Source organism: Astyanax mexicanus, chromosome 6 (assembly GCF_023375975.1).
Source record: "Astyanax mexicanus isolate ESR-SI-001 chromosome 6, AstMex3_surface, whole genome shotgun sequence".
Classification (NCBI taxonomy): Eukaryota; Metazoa; Chordata; class Actinopteri; order Characiformes; family Acestrorhamphidae; genus Astyanax; species Astyanax mexicanus.
This window is the reverse complement of record NC_064413.1, coordinates 4,646,621-4,670,836: the sequence shown is the minus strand read 5'-3', so window position 1 is coordinate 4,670,836 and position 24,216 is coordinate 4,646,621. Positions and strand designations below refer to the sequence as shown.

General features: G+C 39.3%; 2 protein-coding genes and 1 long non-coding RNA gene across 4 annotated transcripts in view; 2 read left to right on the top strand and 1 right to left on the bottom strand.

Moving 5' to 3' along the window:
• Positions 1-24,216, top strand: part of LOC125802491 (uncharacterized) — a 479,356-nt gene that overhangs the window by 357,250 nt on the left and 97,890 nt on the right. The window lies entirely within an intron of this gene.
• LOC103021731 (carbonic anhydrase 1) lies at positions 4,364-19,305 on the bottom strand. The gene is made up of 7 exons (XM_022674272.2): positions 19,151-19,305; positions 18,648-18,845; positions 13,582-13,700; positions 12,526-12,618; positions 12,257-12,319; positions 10,570-10,725; positions 4,364-7,407 (listed from the first exon to the last, which is right to left on the bottom strand). The coding sequence occupies exons 1-7, from the start codon at positions 19,182-19,184 to the stop codon at positions 7,288-7,290; spliced, it is 783 nt and encodes a 260-aa protein (XP_022529993.1). The 5' UTR covers positions 19,185-19,305; the 3' UTR covers positions 4,364-7,287.
• Positions 21,094-23,590, top strand: LOC103027825 (DNA-directed RNA polymerase II subunit RPB1). Of its 2 annotated transcripts, none has more exons than XM_022674271.2 (3): positions 21,094-21,202; positions 21,299-21,354; positions 21,455-23,590. In XM_022674271.2, exons 1-3 carry the CDS (start codon positions 21,195-21,197, stop codon positions 23,041-23,043), a joined length of 1,653 nt encoding a protein of 550 aa, XP_022529992.2. In that variant the 5' UTR covers positions 21,094-21,194; the 3' UTR covers positions 23,044-23,590. The 2 variants fall into 2 exon arrangements, with proteins under 2 accessions (XP_022529992.2, XP_007250895.3); XM_007250833.4 differs by having other exon boundaries at positions 21,449-23,590.

Genomic DNA, 24,216 nt, shown 5'->3' with positions numbered 1-24,216 from the left:
AATGTTCTGTCAGTGTGTTACAGGTGTTTATTCTAAACCTGTGCTCTTCTTCAGTCCTCCTGGAGATGTGCTCAGTAGAAGTGATGGCTCACATACAGCTTTACTCTAGGCTGTGTCCTAGATCCTTATTCTGGGGGAAATCATGTTTTAATAAATAAATATTTGTGTTAGATAACGGACTAGGCATCCCTGTGTTCTTCATAGATAATTAATAAGGGGTCCCTGACTTCTTTTTTCGGGAGTTAACAGCAGCACATGGTAACCCATTACTAATTACTGAGGAGTTACTGTGTTCTTCTTTAGGAGTTACTGCAAATTACACCACAGTATTATAAAGTGAGAAACATGTTAACTAATTACTAATTACTGAGGAGTTACTGTGTTCTTCTTTAGGAGTTACTGCAGATCATGTCACAGTATTATAAAGGGAAATATACATTAATAATGATAATAATAATAATAATAACACACATTTAACCTAGCTAACTAACACACACATTTAAACTAGCTAACACAATTAACCTAGCTAACACACACACATTTCCCCTAGCTAACTTAGCTTGCTAACTAACACACATTTAACCTAGCTAACTAACACACGCGCATTTAACTTGCTAACACACATATAACCTAGCTAACTAACCCACACATAAAAGTTAACTTAGCTAGCAAACGAACACACATAACCTAGCTAACTAACACACATTTAAACTAGCTAACTAACACACATTTAAACTAGCTAACTAACACACACAACCTAGTTAACTTAGCCAGTTAACTAACACACACACATAACCTAGCTAACTTAGCTGGCTAACGCTAACTACACACACAACTTAGCTAGCTAACACACATCCTAAAGCTGTTTAACAACCCACAGAGAGTCCTCATCTGATCCGGGGGTAAAATAAGCTGGAAAAGATATCAATATCTTGATTACTAGTTTATTTTCAATCAAATACAGAAATATGAAAGCAGCAGAGTTTCTCTTAATCCTCCTCCAGCAGCAGCAGCAGCAGCAGCAGCAGCACAGCAGAGAATTTACACGAAGGACCTGGAGAGCTGCGTCCGCTGTGAAATTACCGTAATTACCCTAATAATGCGCAGAAAAATAAATATCTGTGAGACTGCAAAGGCTGAAGATGCACTTTTATAAGGCTGATACCTAGTATTAAAGCAATGATTGTTACATTATTACAGTCTTACAGTCATTCTTAGAGTCTTAGATGCCTTCTGGAGAACTTTCATCAATGTCTTCTGTGCAATAATATTACGTTATAATGTTGTTTTTTTTCTTCCAAAAATGATGGTTAAGCAGAGTAATACACACTGAAGTATTTTACTATATGTTGCTAATATTTGGAAGGAACTGAGGATAATAAGGTAATTAAGGTTACCACTACTACAAATGGTGTCACTTGCTTAATTCAAATATGCCTTCAATTAATATGCATTTAACTCAAATATGCCTGATTTAGATCCATAGTTCCCCAGGTGGCATGTAAGGGTTTTCAGTAGTTAATGTTGATTTGAGCAGTAATTAATGAATAGTTATTATAAAGGAGACATAATTAGTAAGTAGTTCTCTGGGAGATATGTAAGTCTCAGTAATTATTGTGGAGTTAATAGTGAACTACTATAATTAGTTCAGTACTATCTACTGAGTAATTATTCAGTACTCCCTGGTAGTTAATAGAAAATATTTAGGTTTTAATGCAGCACTAATAATTAGTTACTGCTTAGTTACTGCTTAGTTACCTATTAACTATGGAACAGTATTATAAAGTGTTACCCTCTGTTTTTATAATCTGTTTTTGAAAACAATCAAATGTAACCAATATGTACCTAAAAAAAAATAAGAAATCAGGACAAGCAAATCGTAACTCCAAAACAGCAGAGGGCTATGGTTCAATGGAAATCAATGTAAAAAGGTTTGTTTTCTGGTCATTTTTGGAAAATTTCTATTGGTCTGTTCATCAAGAAGGGTTGAACCAGTGTTAGGGACAGACTGTCTGTTCAAATTAATACTAAAAATCAAAAATCAAAGTATATTAAAAATCCACAAATATGCAGACCTGAACATCATAGTAATATTGAGCCTTCATTACATTTCACTGATACAGTATACATCTTTTTTAAAATTGTATTTCTATTTCAAATTTTATCCCATTTTCTCCCAATTTACAAGGCTAATTACCCAACCCACTTATTAGGACTCCCACTATCACCGGAAGTTCTTCAACACACCAGGACAATGAAGACCAGCACATGCCTCCTCTGACATGTGAAGTCAGACTCCGCCTCTTTTTGAACCGCTTCTTTCGGAGGAAAGTACAGCAACTCGGTTGTTATACATCAGCTCACAGACGCCTTGGCTTGTGCTGATCGACATCACCCTTTTGGAGTTAATTAGGAGAAAGAGCGCCAACCACGCACCCACCCAGAGAGATCAAGGCCAATTGTTGCATGCTGATGGCAAGCTGCATGACCGGGATTCGAACCAGCGATCTCCCGATCACAGTGTCAGAGCTTGACAGCAAACATCTATGAAAGAAAAGAAAGACCAGTTGGACAAGTTAAAATTTTTTTGGAAGGTTAAAAAGGGAGAAAAGTGTAACATTGCAAACACTGTAAACACTGTAATCACTGTAGAGTTTACAGTGTAAACTTTGGACAATGTCTGTATAGAAAACAGAGCAGACTGCTCTTATGTAACCTTCAGCAGTCTGATGGTGTGGGTGCCTCCACCACCACCTCCACCTCCCCCGACCCTGGCTGCAGCCGCGACTCATGTTCAGAGAGATGTCATTGGATTAATCAGCTGCATCAGTCTCTCTGTCCGTTTTCCCCTCTCTGACTCCTGACCTGTAATTTCAGCTGGGCTGGGTCTGCAGGGCGGCTCCTCGCCTGCAGATCACGAGACCGGCCTGTTTATATTGGTAACAGTTGAGTTATGTCACTAGAGGTTAAGGTTCTGAGTGTGTCCACGTGAGTGACCTGCATGCACGTCCTGTCACCATGGAGTGTGAAAGAAGATATATTTATTGTAAACTGCTTTTCCAGCTGTTCCAGATGCAGACAGCTGTCACAACACCAAGAAGATCTCCCAGCTGTTCCACTTCCACAGTGGCATCTGGGTCTAGTGCAGCTTCACTGTGCGAGTGGGTGAAATGCGGCTAATTGGGTGTGTGCAGCTCATGAATAAAGGAATATATTAGCATAATGTTGTTCTTTGACTGGTTTCAAGGTTTTCTTGTAGTTTTTCAGTGAATTTTTTTCATGTTTCTGATGTGTTTTTGGTCTTATTTAAGTCACTATATCATGGTATTTTTATTAATATTTGTATATATATATTTTTTTTGCATGACTGGGCTTTTTTAAAATAGGTTTGTGACTTGTGACTCTACTGTTAGGAGTAAATATATATATACATATATATATGTATATATATATATATATATATATATATATATATATATACATATATATGTAAAACACTAAGTCTTTAGATTAAGGCTTTGATTACTATTGGGTTTACATTGCTCCACAAAATATATACACAACAAATGAAGAAATCAGACTTCATTAGCAAATAAAAAACAGCTGAAGAATGTAGTCAATAGTCCTTAACAATAGATAAAACCCAACAACTTTAATACAATACAATTTTTAAATAGTTCCTTAAACACTATAAACAGACCTAAAATACTAAATGTTTAAGTATTTAAAAGAGTCGCAATTCTGTTCTTTCTCCAGTTAAGAAATACATTCAGTTCTGTCTGCATTAAAATTATCCCTCAAGCTACAGTATTAATATATTTAAAAGGGCTATAGTTACTGTTCTTTATATGCACCTCCACTCCATATCCACTTATATTGCAAGGAACAGCAGCAAGAGCTCCTCAGATAAATCCCTGCCCTGATTTCTCTCCAGGCAGAACAAAGTCGAGCTGCTGTTACTGTAGTGTGTTAGCTTTTTATGCTAACTGTCTGGAGTTAGCTAGTGAGCTGTGTCAGCATGCTTCTTTGGTGGTGCTGTTCTACTGTGAAAAATGCTTTTTTAATTTTTAATTTGCCCCTTCGTCCAACACCTAAATAAATTAATGGATTAATTATTTAAAGCATGTTGGGAGAGTCGACTAAAAGTGCTATATTTCTGAATGCTGGTGGGTGAAAGGAGGTGGGCTATTCAACAAACGTTCGTACTCAATTTCATGTTTCACTACAACCCAAGTCTAGTTTTTTCATTCTAAATATAATTAAATATAATTTTATTAAAACATTGCATAGAATTGACATTGTTTTTAATCAGTCAAATCTTTTGTTTCATTACCCAAAGTGCACAATAAATGACACAAGAACATAATAGTCAAATATTATCTTTATTTAAATTATATCCTTCAAAAATAGCAGAGAGCAGAATTCACAATCAACAATCAACAATTACAATCAACACATCTGACACTTCTGGCTTCATCTGAAAACCACTAATCTTTTAATCTTTAGAAACGCATATTAAGACATTAAGACATTTTCTGGTCCCATTAAAGGAAACGGTGAGCAGAGACTGAAGGAGAACCTTCAGGACCTAATATCTAATATATGAACATATACTGTATATATTACTAATAGCTGGTAGGGTATGGTTCTATTGTCAACTTTGAATAAAAGTTGTATGAATAAAATAGTAGCCTATATGTATCATTTCTGTTTGTATAAATCTGACTGTTCTAATCAGCAGGAGGATTAAGGACAACAATTAATGTCACAACAAAGAGGACAATGACCATCTGCTCACAAATGATCTTCTGGGAATCATTTTACAAATGAACACAGACTGCATAAGCGTCCACAGCGAGATTGCAGTTCACTGTGGGTTGCCGTAAAGGACATGCAAAACAATGCAAATCAATCATTTTTTTAGGGTTAGAGGCATAAGCGATTAAACTGGGACCACTGCAAATCTCTTTTGACAGAATCCGTTGTGCGTATCGGGTATTTGTGCATGTGCTTCTCTGTAAGCCCGAGCGTGCTGTGCCATGTGTGTGTAAGTGTGTGTGTGTAAGTGTGTGTAAGTGTGTGTGTGTGTGTGTGTGCCAGAAGGGATTTTAGGGTTCGCTCTGCTGGAGAGGCAGCAGTGCCTGGGCTTTACTAAGCTGTAGTGATCCTGAAGCAGGCAGAGAGATAGAGAGAGAGATAGAGGGAGAGAGAGATAGATAGATAGAGATAGAGAGAGATTACAACCCTGCGGGATCGGCAGTACCCATCCCAGATGGCCCGGCGGTTCCCTCGTGCCAGCACCACTGGTGCATGATGTAGGCAGAGCTACCTGCCCACTCCCCTCCGCACTGGAGAGAATTGCTCATGTGTTTGTTTCTGCATGTGCCTGTGAGAATTGGCGTCAGGGTGGCCCGGGCAACAGTGGCACCATATGCATAATCACAGTAAATCTGCCTTTTTTTTTAAGACTGCAGGGAATGGCTTCATATACTACACCACATACACTACATGTCCAAAACTCATCCAGACAGCTGCTGTGATTAGCGGACTTCGACATCTTCGGATCGGATACATATTGCATCTAAGGTAAATACACACATATTGCTTTTCAAAGTAACCTTAACCTTTTTAAAACTCATAATGGTTTGAATGATCACCAACACAATCTCAAAAATGCATCAGTAGGTACTAGGGCCGCACGAGAAATATCGTTTAGGCATCATCATCGCGATGTGTGCATGCGCAATAGTCAATATATAATAGTCAATCAAACACGTCATGCTTTGATCCTTGACACAAGAAGTAGATACACAGCGCTGTCTCTGTGTCTGTGTGAGTGACAGGCTGCTGCTGCCTGAGAAGCAGGAGTAAACATGAGGTAACTGCATGGCCTCCATCCACATGGCTGGGCATGTGCTTGTAGACGTGGGCACGTGGGGAAAGCTGTGCACCTCAGTCCAGCACAGTTTTGTGGTGCAGATATTTCCAGTTACAGCTGAATTCACGCTTTTAATCCCAGAAAAACAAACGCTCTTATTTACCTTTAAAAAAAAACAATTTAAATGTCTTAAAGGGCTGATTACTGTTGTTTTGCTGTTTTCCTCGGGTTTTGAGTTGAGCTCGTCACTGACTCAGCTCTTGATTGGTCCGGATGTGAGACAGTGGGCAGGTGGGGATGGGGCTGGTGACGTCATGGGCCCTGCATTGTTTAATATCACGATATATATAGCCGAAAAAAAAACATATGCAATGTAAAATGTTTCTAATATGTTGAAGTGCACGAGTGGCCACTATCAGCAGCAGATAAAGGGTTAACTTGCTCTCACAGCCTTCAATCCTGAGGCCAGAATATATGTATACATACATACTGTACATATGTAAGAGAAGGTAGCCTACGGGGAAATGACTACACTGCAAGCATTTTTAATGTGCTCTCAACTGCCTTATCATTCCAAGCTAATTATTGCTCTTATGGCTGCCCGCAATCAATCAAATCCTCGCTGCAGATGCTGTGTTTTCCAACATCTAGTGCAAATCTTTTCCCAAAGAGTAGAGGATGCTACTGCAGCAAAATGAGGACCAGCTGTCTGGATTATTTTGGACATATAGTGCATAAAAAAACGAACAAACGAAAAAAAAAAAAAAAGTAAATAAAACCAAAAAACCAAGCATGGAAACCTTGGCACTGCACGGCACAGCCCAGCGCTCATGTTGGGTAGGCAGCCATGAGCTTGGGGATGGATGTTAAAGGAGAAATCTGGTGTAAATTGGACTTAAAATTAACTTTTGTTAAAATGTGAATCACCATTCATCCCCATCATTCCCTAATTCAGTGCTTTTAGCCAATGCTCTCAACAGGCTTACAATGCTAGTGATAGGGGATAGGGCATAGCATTTTAAACATGCAGAGAAATCTCCTAAATTTCTACCAATGAAGAGCTTATTAATAGTGTGAAAGTAGTGATTTCTTTGCATAGGCAAATTTATGCCCCTATCACTTTCATTGTAAGCCTTTTGGGAGCATCAGCTTAAAGTGTTGTATTTCAGAATGCTGGGGGTGAATGAAAACAGGCTATTTGACAAAGGTTTATACTTGTTATCATGTTTCACTACAACCCAAGTCCATTTCACACCAGATTTCTCCTTTAACATCAATCAGATTATATATAAAATGGCAGGTGTGTGGTGTCGGCTGAGGCATGCCTGCAGAATTCTCCATAAATCTATAATAAAGAGGGGGATGGACGGCAAAAGGGGGAGGAGCAAGGCGAAGAATCCAGCGGCGCCTCACTGGAACGAGGCACGGACCTTGCGACCCTTCAGAGGCTGAGGAGGACGGTAGTTATCCATCATGCAGCATTCCGGTTCCCCCTCGCCGGAGAAGAGCAGGCTACGGAATTTCTCCATCTGTTCCCAGAGAGAGATAAAGAGACAGAGAGACAGAGAGACAGACAGAAAGAGAGAGAGAGAGAGAGAGAGAGAGAGACAGAGAGAGACATCAGCACCTGCTTTTGCCACTTAAGCATCTAATATGGCACTCACCACAGGGTGCCTATGGCTTAGCCTAAATTCGGATTAGTGCACCACCCTGCTCTCTAACCCTTTAATAAGACTAATATCAGACATCGTTTTCATTCATTCCGATCACACAGAATGGTCATGTCAACCGTAGGGATGCACTGAATATTTGGCAACAAAATTTAATGGTCACACCCTTCACTTGATCTATCGAGATTTTATTACACTATGTGTTGACTTGTTGATGTACTTTTACTCTTTTCTAATATATATTTATTATTTTTTGTTCATTTTATATATATCTGTAATGCTGAAACTTTTTTCCAGTAAACTTCAATGAATTTTAAATTCTAAGCTTTGACTCATTGGTCATTTTTTCATGTTCTGGGATTTCTGACATCCGCATTTTATCTAAGTCATGCTGTGGCAAATTACCCTACAAGTCCAAGTCAAAATGCCATAATAATAATTCATATCAAATAATATTAAACTTTATACCAATTGAATGTCTCATTGGACATTAAAACTGTTTAGTGTTCAGTAAATATTGTTAAATCATAGTTTAAATATATTTATTTTCCTTTGAACAAGACAAAAACATACATTTTGTACATTTGTCTTTAGAATATTCAATTTTTTAAAAAAAGTGGAATTATTTATATTAAATTATACTTGTTTTAGATTTTTTGATGCTCAACTATTGGAAATGGAACGCAAACACAAAAAAATCACAATAAAACTACAAAGAAAAACGATGCATGGGACCAAATGTGTGCCGATAATAAAGACTAAGGTCCCTATATTACACCCTGGGCAAGGTGCATTATGATGCTCATTGCTATCTGACACCCCGACAACAGTCTATTTTCACGCTTAAGCAAAGACACACTGACACCTTTTAAATCAAGCTGCACTTCGCGTCGGTCGACGGCTCGCCTAAGGATCATTAAAATAAGACTCAGAATCTCCATATTATGGATATACCATATTCATATACAGTACGATATTCATAAGAAATCCATTTATTTTAAAAATACAATAACAAAAGATGACCAAAGAAGCCAAATTAATCCAATTAAATAGAATGCACGTGAAGGGCCAAGTGGTCCAGTGGTCTAGAGTGCTGTCACTATGATCAGGAGATCGCTGGTTTGAATCCTGGTCATGCAGCTTGCAATCATCATCTGCCGGAGCCCAGAGAGAGCAAGGCTAATTATATGCTCTCTGGGCTCCGGCAGATGATGATTGCAAGCTGCATGACCAGGATTCAAACCAGCGATCTCCTGATCATAGTGACAGCACTTTAGACTGAAAGTAGATGGTACTCTTTCCCTTCATCACTCCTAGGTGATGTGGATCAGCACAAGGCTGCGTCTGTGAGCTGATGTATCAGAACCGAGTCGTTGCGCTTTCCTCCGAGTGCGCTGTGATGCCACTCGCTAATGTTATAATGGAAAAGAGGCGGAGTCTGACTTCATATGTATCAAAGAGGCATGTGCTAGTCTTCACCCTCCTTGTGTTGTGGCATCACTAGTGATAGGGGATGTACATGGCCTAGCTAAATAGGGAGAAAATGGGGGAACAATGAGAAAGAACCCACAGATTTAGGTTCACAGGGGCTTAAAGAATGCTTAGTTCACCTTAAAGTGAACCTAGCTCTGGCCACCAGAGTTTATGTAGTGATCTCAGTACCATCCTAAAAAAGTCAGACTGTGTCATCAGAACATTTCTCTGCTCAGTGCCAGTTTTCACGTGGGTGCTAGATGGTCGCTAGGTCCAGAAGACCAGTAGAAATCAAGCTCAGCGAGAGGGATAAATGCAGCTCTAACTGTTCTTCTGATTCATGTTCGTCAGCTGACTTTCAGAAGCTGTAAGATGAAGCCAGTGAACAGCCTGGACAAAAGGTGGACGGGAACCCACGCTGCATAATTATATATGACGCAGAATCTATCCAGTGACTAAACTTAACATTACTCTGCTGAGTGGCCTATATTTACCAAACCACATTACCTCCAACTGCTTCAGAACAGGAGAAGCTTTCGAAATAGAGATCCTATTATAGCACTTTAATAATACCTCTGACTGTTTCAGAACATTTTCCTGCCATGAATTCTTTAATACAGTGTGTGGTGACTAGTGGGCAGTATTCTGTGCACTTCTGTAGTTTCTGAAGCTCAGAGTTCAGGAATACTTTAGTTAAATTCTTAAATGGCAGCTTTAAAATAACCACATAAATGCATTGTGTGTTCTTAATGTAAAAACTATATATATTTATGGAATTACAGCACTGTTTAAATCATACTGTTTTATATATATCAGACAAATATAACATGGGTAAATGTAAAAAGCAGTTTTTAAATGGTCATTTCTTTAATTAAGGAAAAAAAAAATCCTTTCAAACCAACCAGTCCCTATGTGAAACCAGTCCTTATTTGCCCAATAACTCCAATAACTTGGTTGTGCCACCCTTGGCAGCAACAACTGCAGTTGTGTTTCTTTTTGGTTAGCAGTGGTTTTTGCCTTGTTACTCTCTTACTTTTTAATCAATAACACTGACCCTAACTGAGGCAAGTGAGAACTGCAGTTCTTTAAATGTTGTTCTGGGTTCTTTCGCGACCTCCTGGATGAGTTGTTCATGCCCTTTTAGAGTAATTTTGGTCGGCCGGTCACTCCTGGGAAGGTTCACCAGTGTTCCATGTTTTGTCCATTTGTGAATAAAAGCTCTCACTGTGGTTTGCTGGCGTCTCAAAGCTTTAGAAATGACTTTCAGACTGATAGATGATCACTGACTGAACTCAACTTTTCAATAAATGTGGATAATCACAGTTAATTTTATGAGGGGGCATTACTTTTTTCATATAGGGACAGGTTGTGGATAGATTTTTTTCCCTTAATAAATTAATCATAATTTAAAAACTGTAGATAGATAGATAGATAGATAGATAGATAGATAGATAGATAGATAGATAGATAGATAGATAGATAGATAGATAGATAGATCTCAAATCCATTAAGAGCAGTAAGTATACTATAGTACTCAGTGGACAGGACCTGGGTAGAGCTGACGCTGATCGACTGCTTGCAGACGATCCATGTGACGCTCTCCAGCAGAGGGGGCGTGGTCAAGGAGCCATCATACGTCCAGTAGTCCAGAGAGCCGGGCAGCAGTATGGTGGGGTCGAAATCTGCAAATGAGGTCTGTGTGCCCTGTGGGAGGAGCCAATGATTAAATTAGTGCTTCTCAAACATCTGATGTAGATGAACTTAGAAACAAGCTGGAGTTAAATCTACAAAGTTTCCAACTATAATTTTCCTAACCTTATATTACTTAATATTAAGAGTTTTACCCATTAGAACCAGAATATAAGCTACACTTCAGTCCTTTGCTCTCACAAAACTACAGTTAAATCAGTATTGACATCAGTTTTATTGGCCCTAGAGTTAAACCCTGTGGAACACCACAAGATAGGCTAACATATCAACTGTCAACTAGGGCTGCAACTAATGATTATTTTGGTAGTCAACTAATCTGATCTGATCTGATTATTTTTTCTGAATAAGGCGATTAGTCAGCGATCACTTCTGCCATGTCCTTTACCTCTAAAAACAAAAGAAACAGCTGAACATGAGATTTAAAAGGAATTTAAATGTTGTCTAAATGTTGTTTAAACGTGCAGAGTTCTAACATTTACTGAGTAAATATGTGATCTATTGTGTTTGGGCACTTTTGGAGACACAGACTTGGAGTCATTTACCCATCTCCCATTGCGCTTTTGTCCCCAGCAGTTTTGGTAATGTGGTACCGTTACAAATGAATGATTAGTTCACAGTGAAATTTGTAGTTGACAAATTTAAATAATCGACATTGTTGATTATATCGACCATAGACTGTATATAGCTGGACAGAGCATCGTCTCTCAAAAGTAAAGCCACCACAGGTTGGGCGCCCCCTGCTGTTCGGCTGCAGAAAGCTGTGTAACCCCACCCATCCCCATAGGTTTCAATGGCAAAACAGACAACTTTCAATCACGTTTTTTTCCAATATACTGTAATTCTACCTCCTTTATTTAAATGCAGCAGCTAGTGTAACCTCTGCTTATATTATAAAATTTTTATATCCCCACAGAATTCGTTTTTAAAAACGTTATTCAGCTCTATTCAAAAAAGGTGTGGTTATTGTAAAAGGGCAACGCTCCACAGCCTGTGACCTCGAGCAGCCCTCAGGGGCGGGGTTTATTTAAATGAGTAGGCTGTCTCTCCACAGTCTTTCTCCCTCCTCTGGTCTCTACTGCGCTCTACAGACTCGGGTTTCAGGATCGCCAACATGGCGGAAGATTTTGGCTTCATTTTCACTGAACGAATTGGAACGGCGACACGGCGTCCATCTTTTTTACAGTCTCTGACATCGACTTATCGCTACAGCCCTATAATCCTGTGCGCCTTATGTATGAAAATAAACCCAAAAATAGACCAGAAAATAGACCAGAAAATAGACGTTCTTTGATAGTGCACCTTTTAATTCAGATCCAAAAAATACAATACTGTGTATAAATAAGCATGTGTGTGCTACATGTGTTTCTGTGAGATGGCTAGTAGGTGGTACTTGGAAGTTTTAGTTTGGTCATTGGTGGTGTGTGGTGTAAAAATCTTGAGAATCACTGGAGTAGATGATTAGAGAACCAATCTTAATCCTGACAAGATAATAAAAGATGCTCTCACAGAACTCAAAAGAACTTACCTTTGACTTAATGGCTTCCATCGCATCAAGAAGCTTCTGGAGCTGCGGGTTTTCATCTCCAATCTGTTCCACATGAAACAGAGATAAAATCACACTGATTAAACTGCACTCCTGTACCACTGCTTAAGGTCACAGAGGCCTTTTATCACAGTTGGAAAAACATTCTGGAAGGAGAATTCACTGATTCCTAATAAAAACATTACATAAGAACTTCAAACAGCTAATTTCTTATCAGAGGGAAAGTACAGCATGTTTTCAAACACACTGACCTCCAGAAAAACTCCAATGACCGCGAGACCGTCGGGTTTGTCCACCGCTTCTCCGAAGCTGGGATATGTAGTGTTCCAGTGTACTAGATGAAGCTGGAGAGAGGAAGATGTTCAAATTATTAAGCATTGTGCCGATGTTGTGCTGAATTCAGCACCCCTGCCAGGAAAAGCACCGCCTCTTCGAGCATATTTCTAAAGTTTCTAAAGTAAAGTTAGAGCACATTTATCAGGAAGACTGTGCGTTCGCTGCCGAGAGGGGGTGCTTTTCATGGCGGGGTGCAGATTTCAGCACTGCTATACTTCTACTCAAGAGACGAAACAACAGCAACTTCACCATGAAGTGTCCAACCACGTTTAGCCTTGGACTACACAACATTCGGAAAGTCTACAACACTAAGTTAAGGGCCCTATTTTAGCAATCTGTACATGACCATTCAAACACACACTGCGCAGCTTGATTTTGCCATCGTAACGTCAGGAAAAGTACACCTTACGCAGTACAAAATGTGCCAAAGGTATGAACTAATTCTCTTAACTAATACTAGGTATGTTTTGTGTTTTGGGCGTAACGTGAAATAATAAACTACTGCAACAATAAATACAACCTAGACAACCGCCGGCAACCATCAGATGTTCATTGCTAGCTTTGCAACACCTGCGCTTGATCCCTCCTCGTTACACACACAGACACAGCCGAGCAGCAACAATAAATAGAATACAAAATACAAAATAACACAACTGTTCTCGTCAATGACCTGCTTGCGCATCATCACAGCGAGAAAAAAGTAGATCAATTTCCTCTGCTAAGAAATGCAGAAGCGCCGCACCGTTAAAATTGCAATCTGCCAAAGTCATAGCTCATCTGGCTCTTAAAGGAAATGAGGGCAAGTGATGCACTGATTGTTTTATTTAATGTTACGCCCAAAAAACAACTCCATGGTTAATTCATAGAAATAGAACATGCCTTTCGTGCATTTTGAGACTCGCAAGGTGTACTTTTCCCGTCGTTACGATAGCAAAGACACACTGATACGCATTCCTAGCTCATATCCGTACCTCAGCAGGGTAGGTTTTGCCATCGACGGTGTGCTCTGAGCCTTTGTCGTCCTGGGAGCCCCAGTGGAAGTGGAACTGCTTCAGTCTGTAGGTGCCGGAAATCGGTCCTCCTGTCAGGCCTAAAGATAGAAATGATGGGAGAAATGATTAACTATGAGCTGAGAGGCTCCTCAGCTTGAAGCCACGCTGCTTTGGCATGCAGACAGAAGGGAGGTCAGAGATTCCAGGAACTTTGGTCTACCAAATCTGTACTTGGCTGTGTGGCAGATTACAGTTACAGTGAGGGAACTGTTTGTTCATGTTCTGGAGAAAGAAGAATGAAGAAATGCTGAAGCCACAACCACCAACCCACTAACCCTGCTGCTCTCCTCAACATATACATGTATAGTATAAACTTGTGGTGTCTATCGATTAAAAAATGTGATCAGATTAATCACAACAATATTCTGTGATTAACTGCGATTAATCATCTGTGCATTTCATTTAGCTTATGCATCCAAGCTTATGCATCCGACTTTATCTTATTTTAGATTTATATATTTTTTAAATATTTTATATTCTATATTTACATTTAAGTTTATATTAATATGATTATTACTACTGGTTTAGATATTCATGTAGGGGAATTCATTTTTGCACAATTACCTGCATAATATTTATGCTTTTTACATCTGCTCTTACATCTGCACATCATACATTGCTCTTAGTTGCTTATTTAATAAAAAACAATAGTATATATTTTATATATTTATACTGTTATATATGCTATACTTTTATATCTATCTATCTATCTATCTATCTATCTATCTATCTATCTATCTATCTATCTATCTAATTGCACTTGTTCTTCTTGAGATGGAAGTTTTAATAGTTCATATTTATGGATAATATAAATAAAAAAATTAAGGTAAGAAATGTAAAATGCAATTTATATACACATATATATATATATATATATATATATATATATATATATATATATACAGTATTAGTGGTATCAATTAAAATACTAGTATATTCTTGTATGTTTGAGCGGAGATAAAACCACCATCTGGAGCAGAAATAAAAGTACAAATATTTCTGGACCTGGACTACCCACCTCTGTGTAAGTAACTATAGGTTTGAATAGGATCTCCGGTGGATTTGGTGTTTTACAGAGACTCTGAGACTAGGTCAGTGGCTGAACTGCACTTAGCAGGGCATTATTACACATGTTGTAAAGTAACATATGACATTGCAAAGACCAATCAGAGGCGATATGTTTGCATGTATGAATATTCATGAGCAAGATCCGAAATCCTATCGTTTCTCCCCCTGCCCACGCCCACTTCTCCACAGGACTAAAGCACGGTTATACCGGATCACAAGAGGATTTTTTTTTCTTTTCATAAAAAACAGCTCACATGGCATTCATTCATACTAGAAACACAACTAGACATGACATTAAAATGCATGGAAAAAAACGATGGAATGAGACAAATTAATGCAGTACAGTATAATCATTTGTTTTCCCACACAACACACTACCCAATCCTGTTAATACAGTATATATAACACCGCGTATTCCTACTAAACATTACATAAGAACTTTAATTAGGAACTTAGAGCCTAATCCTTAATCGTGCTATTCCCATCCGCACTTGATTAAAATTAGGCTTGTGACAAAACAGGTCAACTCTAGCACTGCGCAGATTAGATAAGCCTGCACAGAATGTGTGTGTGTGTGTGTGTGTGTGTGTGTGTGTGTGTGTGTGTGTGTGTGTGTAATTCTGTTTTAAAGGGTGGGGAGGGGGAGTTATGCCTTCTGTGTGTTTGTAATCGGATGACAGTGCATTATATATATTGCGAAATAAAATGCGTTTTTCAGCCTCATACTCTGATGTTGCGTTTGTATTCTCTGACAGCTTGAGCTTATGAAACTCCTCCTCCTCCTCCTCCTGCAGAATCTGGACAGCAGCACATTTTCATGCACTGAGAGTCACCAGGTTAATGATTAAAAAAAAAAAACGAGTCAAAAGTGCAAGGGGTCTTTAAACCCTGCTGCACTGCTCCGACTAAACGCTTAGAAAAAAAATGGCTATGGGCATGACCAGTAAATATCAGCAAAAATGACTCATATTCTCATTATTTTAATATAAATAATTATATATAATATATTTGTGGAAGTAGGTCAGGTGGAAAATTCCTGTTTATTCCAGTCTTGCTGAATCACTGACGCATTCTGTCCAAAAAAGAAGCAGGAAAATAGGATCTCTTTCCCACCTTTTCCCATCTTAATAAGTCGTGGCCATGACTTAATTATCTCATTCACACACCTTAATTATCTTGATCCCACACTTTAGGATCTCGTTCCCCCGCCTTAATAAGTCGTGGCCATGATTTAATTATCTTAATGATCTTGTTCTCATGCATTAGTATCTTGTTCCTACGCTTTATTAAGTCATGGCCACACCTTAGGATCTCATTTATGTGATTTAATTAGACATCGCCATGCCTTAGGATCTCATTCTCACGCCTTAATAAGTCGTGGCCATGACTTTATTCTCTTAAGTTTCTCGTTCCCACGCATTAGGATCTCATGCCTTCCCATGCCTTATTAAGTCATGGCCAAGTCTTATTAGCATCTATATTGTTGAATAAACACCTAAAGTGTGGAATTGCCGGTGGAAGTGTTGAAGCTCTAAGAAAGCACAGCTGGCCTTGCTCTCTCTGGGTGGGTACAGTAGATGGCGCTCTCTCCTCTCATCACTCCTAGGGTGATGTGGATCAACACAAGGCTGCGTCTGTGAGCTGATGTATCAGAACCGAGTCGCTGCGCTTTCCTCCGAGCGCATTGTGATGCTACTCTGCAATGCTGCATCAGCAGCAGTTCAAAAAGAGGTGGAGTCTGATTTTACTTTTCCTTAATAAATCTTAAAAATTTATAAAAAATAAAAAAAACCTTAAGGGACAACTTGGATCTGTTCTTTTTTTTTTTCACTGTATTGCCAAAGTTTCAGATCAGAACTCATTATCAGCAGACCCTCAAAATCAAATGATTCGGACTCAGAGACGAAAAACTGTGTTTAGGACATTGCTAATTAATATTCAAGGATATTACAAACAATACCTCACAGCCAATACAAGAGCAATGGTGCTCTCTACAAGTCATTTCTGGCATCCCTGTGAATACATTTAAATTACTCAGCATGACCAGCTGAAGCTGGAGGATCAACATGCCGAGCGTGAGCAGCAGATTAACACCTGCAGTCTTAAAGTAGCATCTACACTATTACATTAACAGCTGCTGTCTACGTTAATATTCACAACAGCACACTTACAGTTATAAATTAACGTCTATAATATTGAATAAACACCTTAAATAAAAGTGTGGAAATAACATCTGTAGTGTTGCATGAATGTAGTCTTAAATAAGCTCAATAAACTTGATCAAATGAGATATATCGAGTTAATCGTGAATATCTAATCACGATTAAACTTGTGATTAATTATTTTAACTGACTTAGTATTTAGCCACTGCTACTTTTCCAAACTTTTCCAAATTATATCATAAAATCTTGAATACATAAATGTTTACATATATCTACATATATATGTCTACATATATGGATAAATAAATCAATCTTTATTTGAGGAAGTGTATTGATTAATTGTGAACTTAAAGTAACCTAATTTAAATAAATAAAATATTAAACAGACTATTGAATAAATAATAATTGCGTTCTGACCGCACTTATTTGTTCCCACTTGTAGCTAAAACACGTCTTTATAAAATGAATCAATCTTTGTTTGAAGGTCAGCTTTGAGCAAATAAAGTGATTAATCATGAACGTCTACTCAAAGTAATGTTATTAACGGTTTGAATAAATAAAATATTAAATAGATAATAATTGCATTCTTTTTTGTAAAATTAATTAATCTTATTTTAGGGTGAATTGAATGTTTTAGGTTTAAGTGAATGATGTGATTAATCGTATATATCTACCTATGTAATGTAATGGGATTAACGGTTCAAATAAATAAACTTTCGAATAAATAATAATTGCATCATGATTGCACCTATTTGTTCCACACATATAATTAAAACACTTTGTTTCAGGGTCAGATTTGTACAAATCAGGTGATTTATCATGAATGTCTACACAAATTAAGATTATTAAGGGTATGAATTAATAAAATATTGAAAAAATATATAATTGCATTTTAATTGCAGTTTTTTTTATAAAATCAATCAATCTTTCTTTTAGGGTCAGATTGAAGCAAATGAGACGATTAAACACGAATATCTACGTAAAGTAAAGGTATTAATGGTTTGAATTAATAAAATATTGAATGAATAATAATTGCATTCTGATTGCACTTATCTGTTTCCACCCATTTAGCTATTAATTCAAATAGAAATAGAATCTTTGATTTGGGGTCAGATTTGAGCAAATAAGTCTATAAGATTAATCGCTATTATAGGTGTTTATTCGGGACACAGGGATAACGGACCTCTCTCTTGAATAAATAAAATATTGAATAAATAATAATTGCCTTCTAACTGCACTTATTTGTTTTCACACATGTAGCTAAAACACTTCTTTCTAAAAATAATCAATCTTTCTTTTAGGTTTAGATTTGAGCAAAAAAGGTGATTAATCGTCAACGTCTACACAAAGTAACGTTATTGACAGTTTGAATTAATGAAGTACTCAATAAATAATAATTGCATTTTGATTGCATTACTTTATAAAATGAATACATCTTTGTTTTAGGGGCAGATTTGAGCGAATGCGGCGATTAATTGTGAACGTCTACACAAAGTAACGTTATTAAGGGTATGAATTAATAAAATATTGAATAAATAATAGTTGCATTCAAATTGCACTTCTAATCTGTTTTCATCTATTTAGCTATTAATCAAATTAATTCATCTTTAATTTAGGGTCAGATTTGAGCAAATAAGTCGATTAATCGCTATTATAGGTGTTTATTCGGGACATCAGGATAACGGACTCTCTCTCTCTCTTTCTTTCTCTCTCTCTCTATAGCGCGCGCTCTTGCGCACCCGCGCGCTCACTCACTCGAGCTGTCCGTGTCGTCGGCGAAGGTCACTTGCACGGAGTGTCCGTTGTTGAGGAGATCCAGCGAGGTGGAGGGGTCGTAGTGGGGCGCGAGCGGCGCCAGCGCGGAGTCGTGCTCCGCCTCTCCGGTCACGATGTCTATGGGGGACTGTCGGGGTCCGTCAGCCACCGGGAAGCTCTCCACCCACTTGTCCGGTCCTGCAGGGAGAAGAGGGAGCGCGGTGAGCGCGAAGTTCGGCAGCGAGTTGGAATTCTCCGGTCCACCTTAAATAGCGCTGCGGTTCCAGCCTGGCCGATGCGCTTTGGAACGCGTAACGGTGCGCTATTTAAGGTGGACTGGAGAAGTTCGAAAAAAGACACTTAAAAATAAAATCAAGCCAAATCCTAAGCGCAGCCTCGAGCCCAAGTCCCGGGCATGGTGCGGGGCGCCCGTGCACAGGTGCCCGGTGCCCGCGTGCGTAAAAAGTCCCTGTAAAAGCATGGTTTCATTCATTCTCTCTCACCGTTATCCGCTGCGTATCCCCATCCGTGAGACATAGTGAAGCAGCTGCTGCAGTGCGCTGGTGATAAGAGTGTGTGTGAGAGTGAGTGTGTGTGTTTGAAGCAGCCCCGCACAGCACCGCACCGCACAAACACGCGCACGGCGGGGTTTATATAGGAACGCTGCAGCTACGGTTTGGCCATATGATCACACACGCACGAGAGAGAGAGAGAGAGAGAGAGAGAGAGAGAGAGAGAGAGAGAGAGAGAGAGAGAGAGAGAGAGAGAGAGAGAGAGCAAACGCAATCGATCCATGACTCTCTCTCTCACACACACACACGCACACACACAGAGAGGGATGTCAGCAGTGCTGGATTGCTGCAATATCTACAGCTGGTCCACTCCTAAATGTTTTATCTCCCATTGCCCTCTATTAAACGCCACGTGCATGGCACGTTGATGGCGTCACACACATATTATGTGGTTTGAGAAAAAATATATATATTTTTTTTTAAGGGAGCGCATAAAATAAAAAAATGAAATGAAAAAGCGAGGTGCACTACTACCATCTGGTGGTAAAAAAAACACTGCACTTGCCATTCCCATTCTAATGTAAAAAGAAAAAAAAAAAGTTAGTTTTATGTGTCTTTATCAGTGTCATCAATGTCAATCGAATAAAAATTTAATTAGATTAATCACAACAATATTCTGTGATTAATCACACTTGTTCTTCTTAAGACGCAAGTTTTTATAGTGGATGTTTAAATGTTAATAAAAGAATGAATGTAAGAAATGTAAAATGCAATTATATTTATATTAGTGGTGTCAATTAAAATACTAGTATATATTTGTAGGTTTGAGGGAAGATAAAGCCAACATTTTTTTTTTTACTTTATTATAAACATCTCATGGGGCTTAGTGGTTAGCATGTTCACCTCCCACACACACACACACTTGAGTTCAATCCCTATCTTTGTTTTTTTTCCCCACAGTCCAAAAACATGAAGATCATATAAATTGGATACGCTAAATTGCCCAGAAAAAAAATATTATTTTAAACTGATTTGTATATGTATATAGAGGTATGTGTATTGTATAGGATTGTGTGTGTATAAAAAAATTATGTATGACTGTTCCCAGATATGGATTGGCACTCTGTGCTGAGTAAATGCTATAGTACCTGGTACAGTCCTCCAGGTGGGAGGTTGTTTCCGGTTGAGAGTATGCTGTGCGCTATTGGCTGCCGCTTCTCACCAGTGTGTGAATGAGTGCTGAGTATGTATGGTTGTACATTAAAAAACAATGTATAAATTGTAAAGTGTCCTTGGGTTTCAAGATAGGCACTATATATGTGTAACTTCATTCATTTATTAATTCATTTATTAATTCATTCATGAGTTTAATTTTCAGCTTTGCATAACAGACACTTTGTCATCTAATGGTTAGATAGGAAAGGTCTACAAGCCACAGAGTCTTGCACACACTGCGAAATTTGCTTTTCCTACTGTTTGAGTCACCTTTTTATCAGATACAGTGCGACATCTAGTGGTAAAACATTGGAGTTACAGGATAAAGTGAACTTTTTTTTTTAATAAAGACTAAAGAATAGTTTAATCTCTTAATTTATAAACGTAAGCAGTGATCCTGGACCAGTAATCTTAGAGCAGTGACACTAGAGTAGTGATACTGGACCAGTGACCCAGATCAGTGATCAGCTTTGATTTGTGCTTAGTTGGATGCATACAATTTACATCACCTTAGTTTTTAATGTAACTGTAATTTCTCTCTTTTGTGAAATTTTAAAAACAGGCTTCACTGAAAAAGCACCCTCTGTTTAGGTTCTACGTTCCATTTGAAAGGCTGCTCTTGCAATGATCTGATTACTCTCAGCTGAGCAGAGCTTAATTCGCCCATGTGACATGTTCATGGACATGTGAAGTCATGTGACTTGACTTACTACCTTTAAAAAGCTAACATAGGTTCTTCGCTCACCATTTGTTCGTTTTCATGCTTGGTCTATTTTGGAGTGTCTTGCTCTCTTGACTGTGTTTATTTACACGTTGTGAGATGGAGAGGTGATTATTTGCATATATTTTTGCACTTGTATTTTTTATGAACATGTTGTGTTATTGGTTAGCAGCCATGGACTGATATTTCTACTTGATTTGCAGATTCTATTTCTTTTTCTTGATTCTGTTTCTCTGGGGGAATGCTAGTGGAATTGGAGGTAAGAAAAAAAATATTAAGTAGCATTATTTTATGTAATGCAGCTTTTGTGTCCCCTAATGTACCTTTCTCCTACTTTTCTTGTCTCTTGTTAGTCTGGGATGGACGACCTGCTCAGGACTGGAGACGTGGTGGGTTTAAAAGCCTTGAAGATCCACCTTCTCTTTTCCCCAGCCCATCTTCAACACCTCCTAAATGTGCTTATCATAGGAGACCAAGCCCTTTTAACAGTGTGTCTCCACATTTGAAGCCTCAAGGCCCAACCTACGGCCCTGGATACTGGTCTGGGCAATTCAATAAGCCTGTGCCTCAATCACAGGGAGACTCCCTGTATCAGCAAGACAACTTTGGGGTTATTGACTCTTCTAAAAGACTGAGCAGTCAAACATCACCTCAGAACCTCCAGACCCAGTATGCCCCTGCATCAAATCCTGTGGCCACATCCCAGAGTTCAGCAAGTGCATTAAAGTCACCACAACAAGGTAGCTATGGTGTTTCATCTAGTTGGCATGCTTTACAGGGGCAACGCATTCCATTAGCTTCTCATTCTAGACTCCAAACCCAAGCATTAAGGCTTTTGCCCCCATCCCAAAGTTTAGCAAGTGCGCCAAAGCTGCCACCACAGCAAGGCAGCTATGGTATTCAGTCTGGAAACTTTGCTTTATGGAGGCAGACCAGCCCATCAGCTTCTGGTTCTACACTCCAGACCCAGACATCAAGCCTTGCGACCCCATCCCAGAGCTCGGAAAGTACATGGCTAGCTTCACAGAGGCAAAGAATCCCATCTTTTCCTCAGTCCATTTTTGAGACATCAAGCCTTGTGGCCCCATCCCAGAGTTCAGCAAGTGCGTCTGATTCATCACGGCAAGGCAGCTATGGTGTTGCATCTAGTTTTTATACTTCACATGGGCAGAGCATCTCATCAGATACTCTCCCTACGCTCGAGAACCAGGCACCAAGGCCAGTGACTTTGTCCCAGATTTTAGCAAGTGCTTCTAAGCCACCACAGCAAGGGAACTATGTTGTTCCGTCTGGTTGGTATGATGCTTCCATGGAACAGAGCAATCCATCAGCTAGTCAGTTGAGCCAGTATGCTCCAGCCTTTAAAACCCAGTCAAGCAGGCTTATGCCTCCAGCTTCCAAGGGTTTAGCAAATCTGTTTCCTTCTATTTCTCAAAGTTCACCTGACCAGACTGTCCCTGTATTTTCGGCTCAGCTCCAGACTGCTGAAACCAGAAATGCAGCAGAAATTGGTCCCCCTAGCTTGTATACCCCTTTGCAGGGCCAGGATGTTCAGGCATCTTGGTTTGATGCTCTGAACCAGGTCCCTGCTGTGCAAACCCAGTCGTCATATAAGCCGGTGTTCCAATCACAGGGGTTAGAGAATCGATACAACTTTCCACCACAAACTTGGGTCAGGGCTGACCCTTCAGGACTTGCTCAGTGGTATAGAGTGACTAATGCTGGACTTGAGCCTGTGCAGACCATTGAACCATTGTTTCCATTCCAGAGTTTAGAGGTTCTCTATAACCAGGCAGCTTTAGGTAACACTCCACCTGTATCTCAAAGCCCAAACAGTCCAGTATCTTTTGGCTTTGCCTCTCAAAACCGAGGGACTCAAACTTCAACTCAAGCTTTATCCCCACTAAATCCCACAATGCTGCAAGTCGGTCAGTCCCCATGGCCATAGGTTTAACGACTTAACCCCAAAGTGTCCTAGTCCTTTGGCCAAACTTCTGCTGGACGCCAATTGAGAGATCCTGCGCCAGCTGCAGGTGCTCAACTATTCAGCTGCAAGCACCTGGCGGACTCCCCAGGCAGTTACCACCCTGTGCTTCAAAGTGGTGCACCCTAGAAGGGATTCTCTAACCAGTACAGCCCAGTAAGTAATGTTCCGGCCCCCGTGTCTGCTGCAGGAACTGCGAGCAACAGCAACTTTGGACTTGCGCAGAGCCACAGAGAAGCCAGGCACCAGGGGCCTCTGCCCAACAATCGATTGGAGACTATTCCCTAGCCCGGGAAATGTTTCAAAAACCAGTGGCACCTCAACTTGAGATGCGTTTACCAGCCTTCTGAAGTTGAGAGCTTGGGCTCAGTCAGTATTAAATGGTTTTCTATGCATGCGTTTTGTATGTATTTTGCCATGTATTTGTGAATCCTGGATCTTTCATGTTGCACGAGTGGTAAAGCTGTCTTGCCTGTATATTAATATTGAGAATAAAGGACCGTGTGACATACTTTATCATCTCTTGTGTTTTTAATACCCATTCTGCATCTGTATGTATGGTCAGTTAATGTAAGTGACCAATTGGTCAGGGTTTTATAAGAAGATACTAGAAGTGCCATCCAGGTTACCCCATCTGTTGCAATGTGGGGTGGTCTTTCCTTCATCTACATCTACAGGGTGTGACGAAAGTTGCAGGAGACACTTATTTCAGAAATTAAAGGGGAAAACGACCTTTGAATAACCCAGCAAGTAATGGGGCATAACTAGAAGGGCCCTTTTTTCAGGACATGTCTGAACTTTTAACTCTACTGTAGATTAAAATGAAAAGAAGGCTATACTCAGAGTGCTAGCTAAAATCTGTATTTTGGCATCTCTATATCGAGACATGTCATGTCATCTGCTGGTGTTAATTCACCGTTTTATTATCAGGTCTAAAGTCAGTGCAGTTTTGTTTCCCACAAAATCTTACAGCACTTCATGCTTCCCTCTGCTACTGACAACTTTTATGGAAATGCGGATTTCATTTTCCAGCAGGACTTGGAACACTGCCCACAGTGCCAAAAGTACCAATTGGTCTTATAATAGTCTAATTTTCTGAGCCATAAAAAAACGGCACAGATTTACTAGAACAAGAGA

What these genes read in the sequence shown, in the direction of transcription:
- LOC103021731 (XM_022674272.2), bottom strand. Translation starts at nt 19,184, where the DNA reads ATGTCTCACGGATGGGGATACGCAGCGGATAACG. An exon ending in CGACGACACGGACAGCTCGA is followed by an intron (nt 13,701 to 18,647) that starts GTGAGTGAGCGC and finishes TTCTATCTTTAG; the next exon opens with GCCTGACAGGAGGACCGATT. An exon ending in GCAAAACCTACCCTGCTGAG is followed by an intron (nt 12,619 to 13,581) that starts GTACGGATATGA and finishes TCCTCTCTCCAG; the next exon opens with CTTCATCTAGTACACTGGAA.
- LOC103027825 (XM_007250833.4), top strand. An exon ending in GAATGCTAGTGGAATTGGAG is followed by an intron (nt 21,355 to 21,448) that starts GTAAGAAAAAAA and finishes GTCTCTTGTTAG; the next exon opens with TCTGGGATGGACGACCTGCT.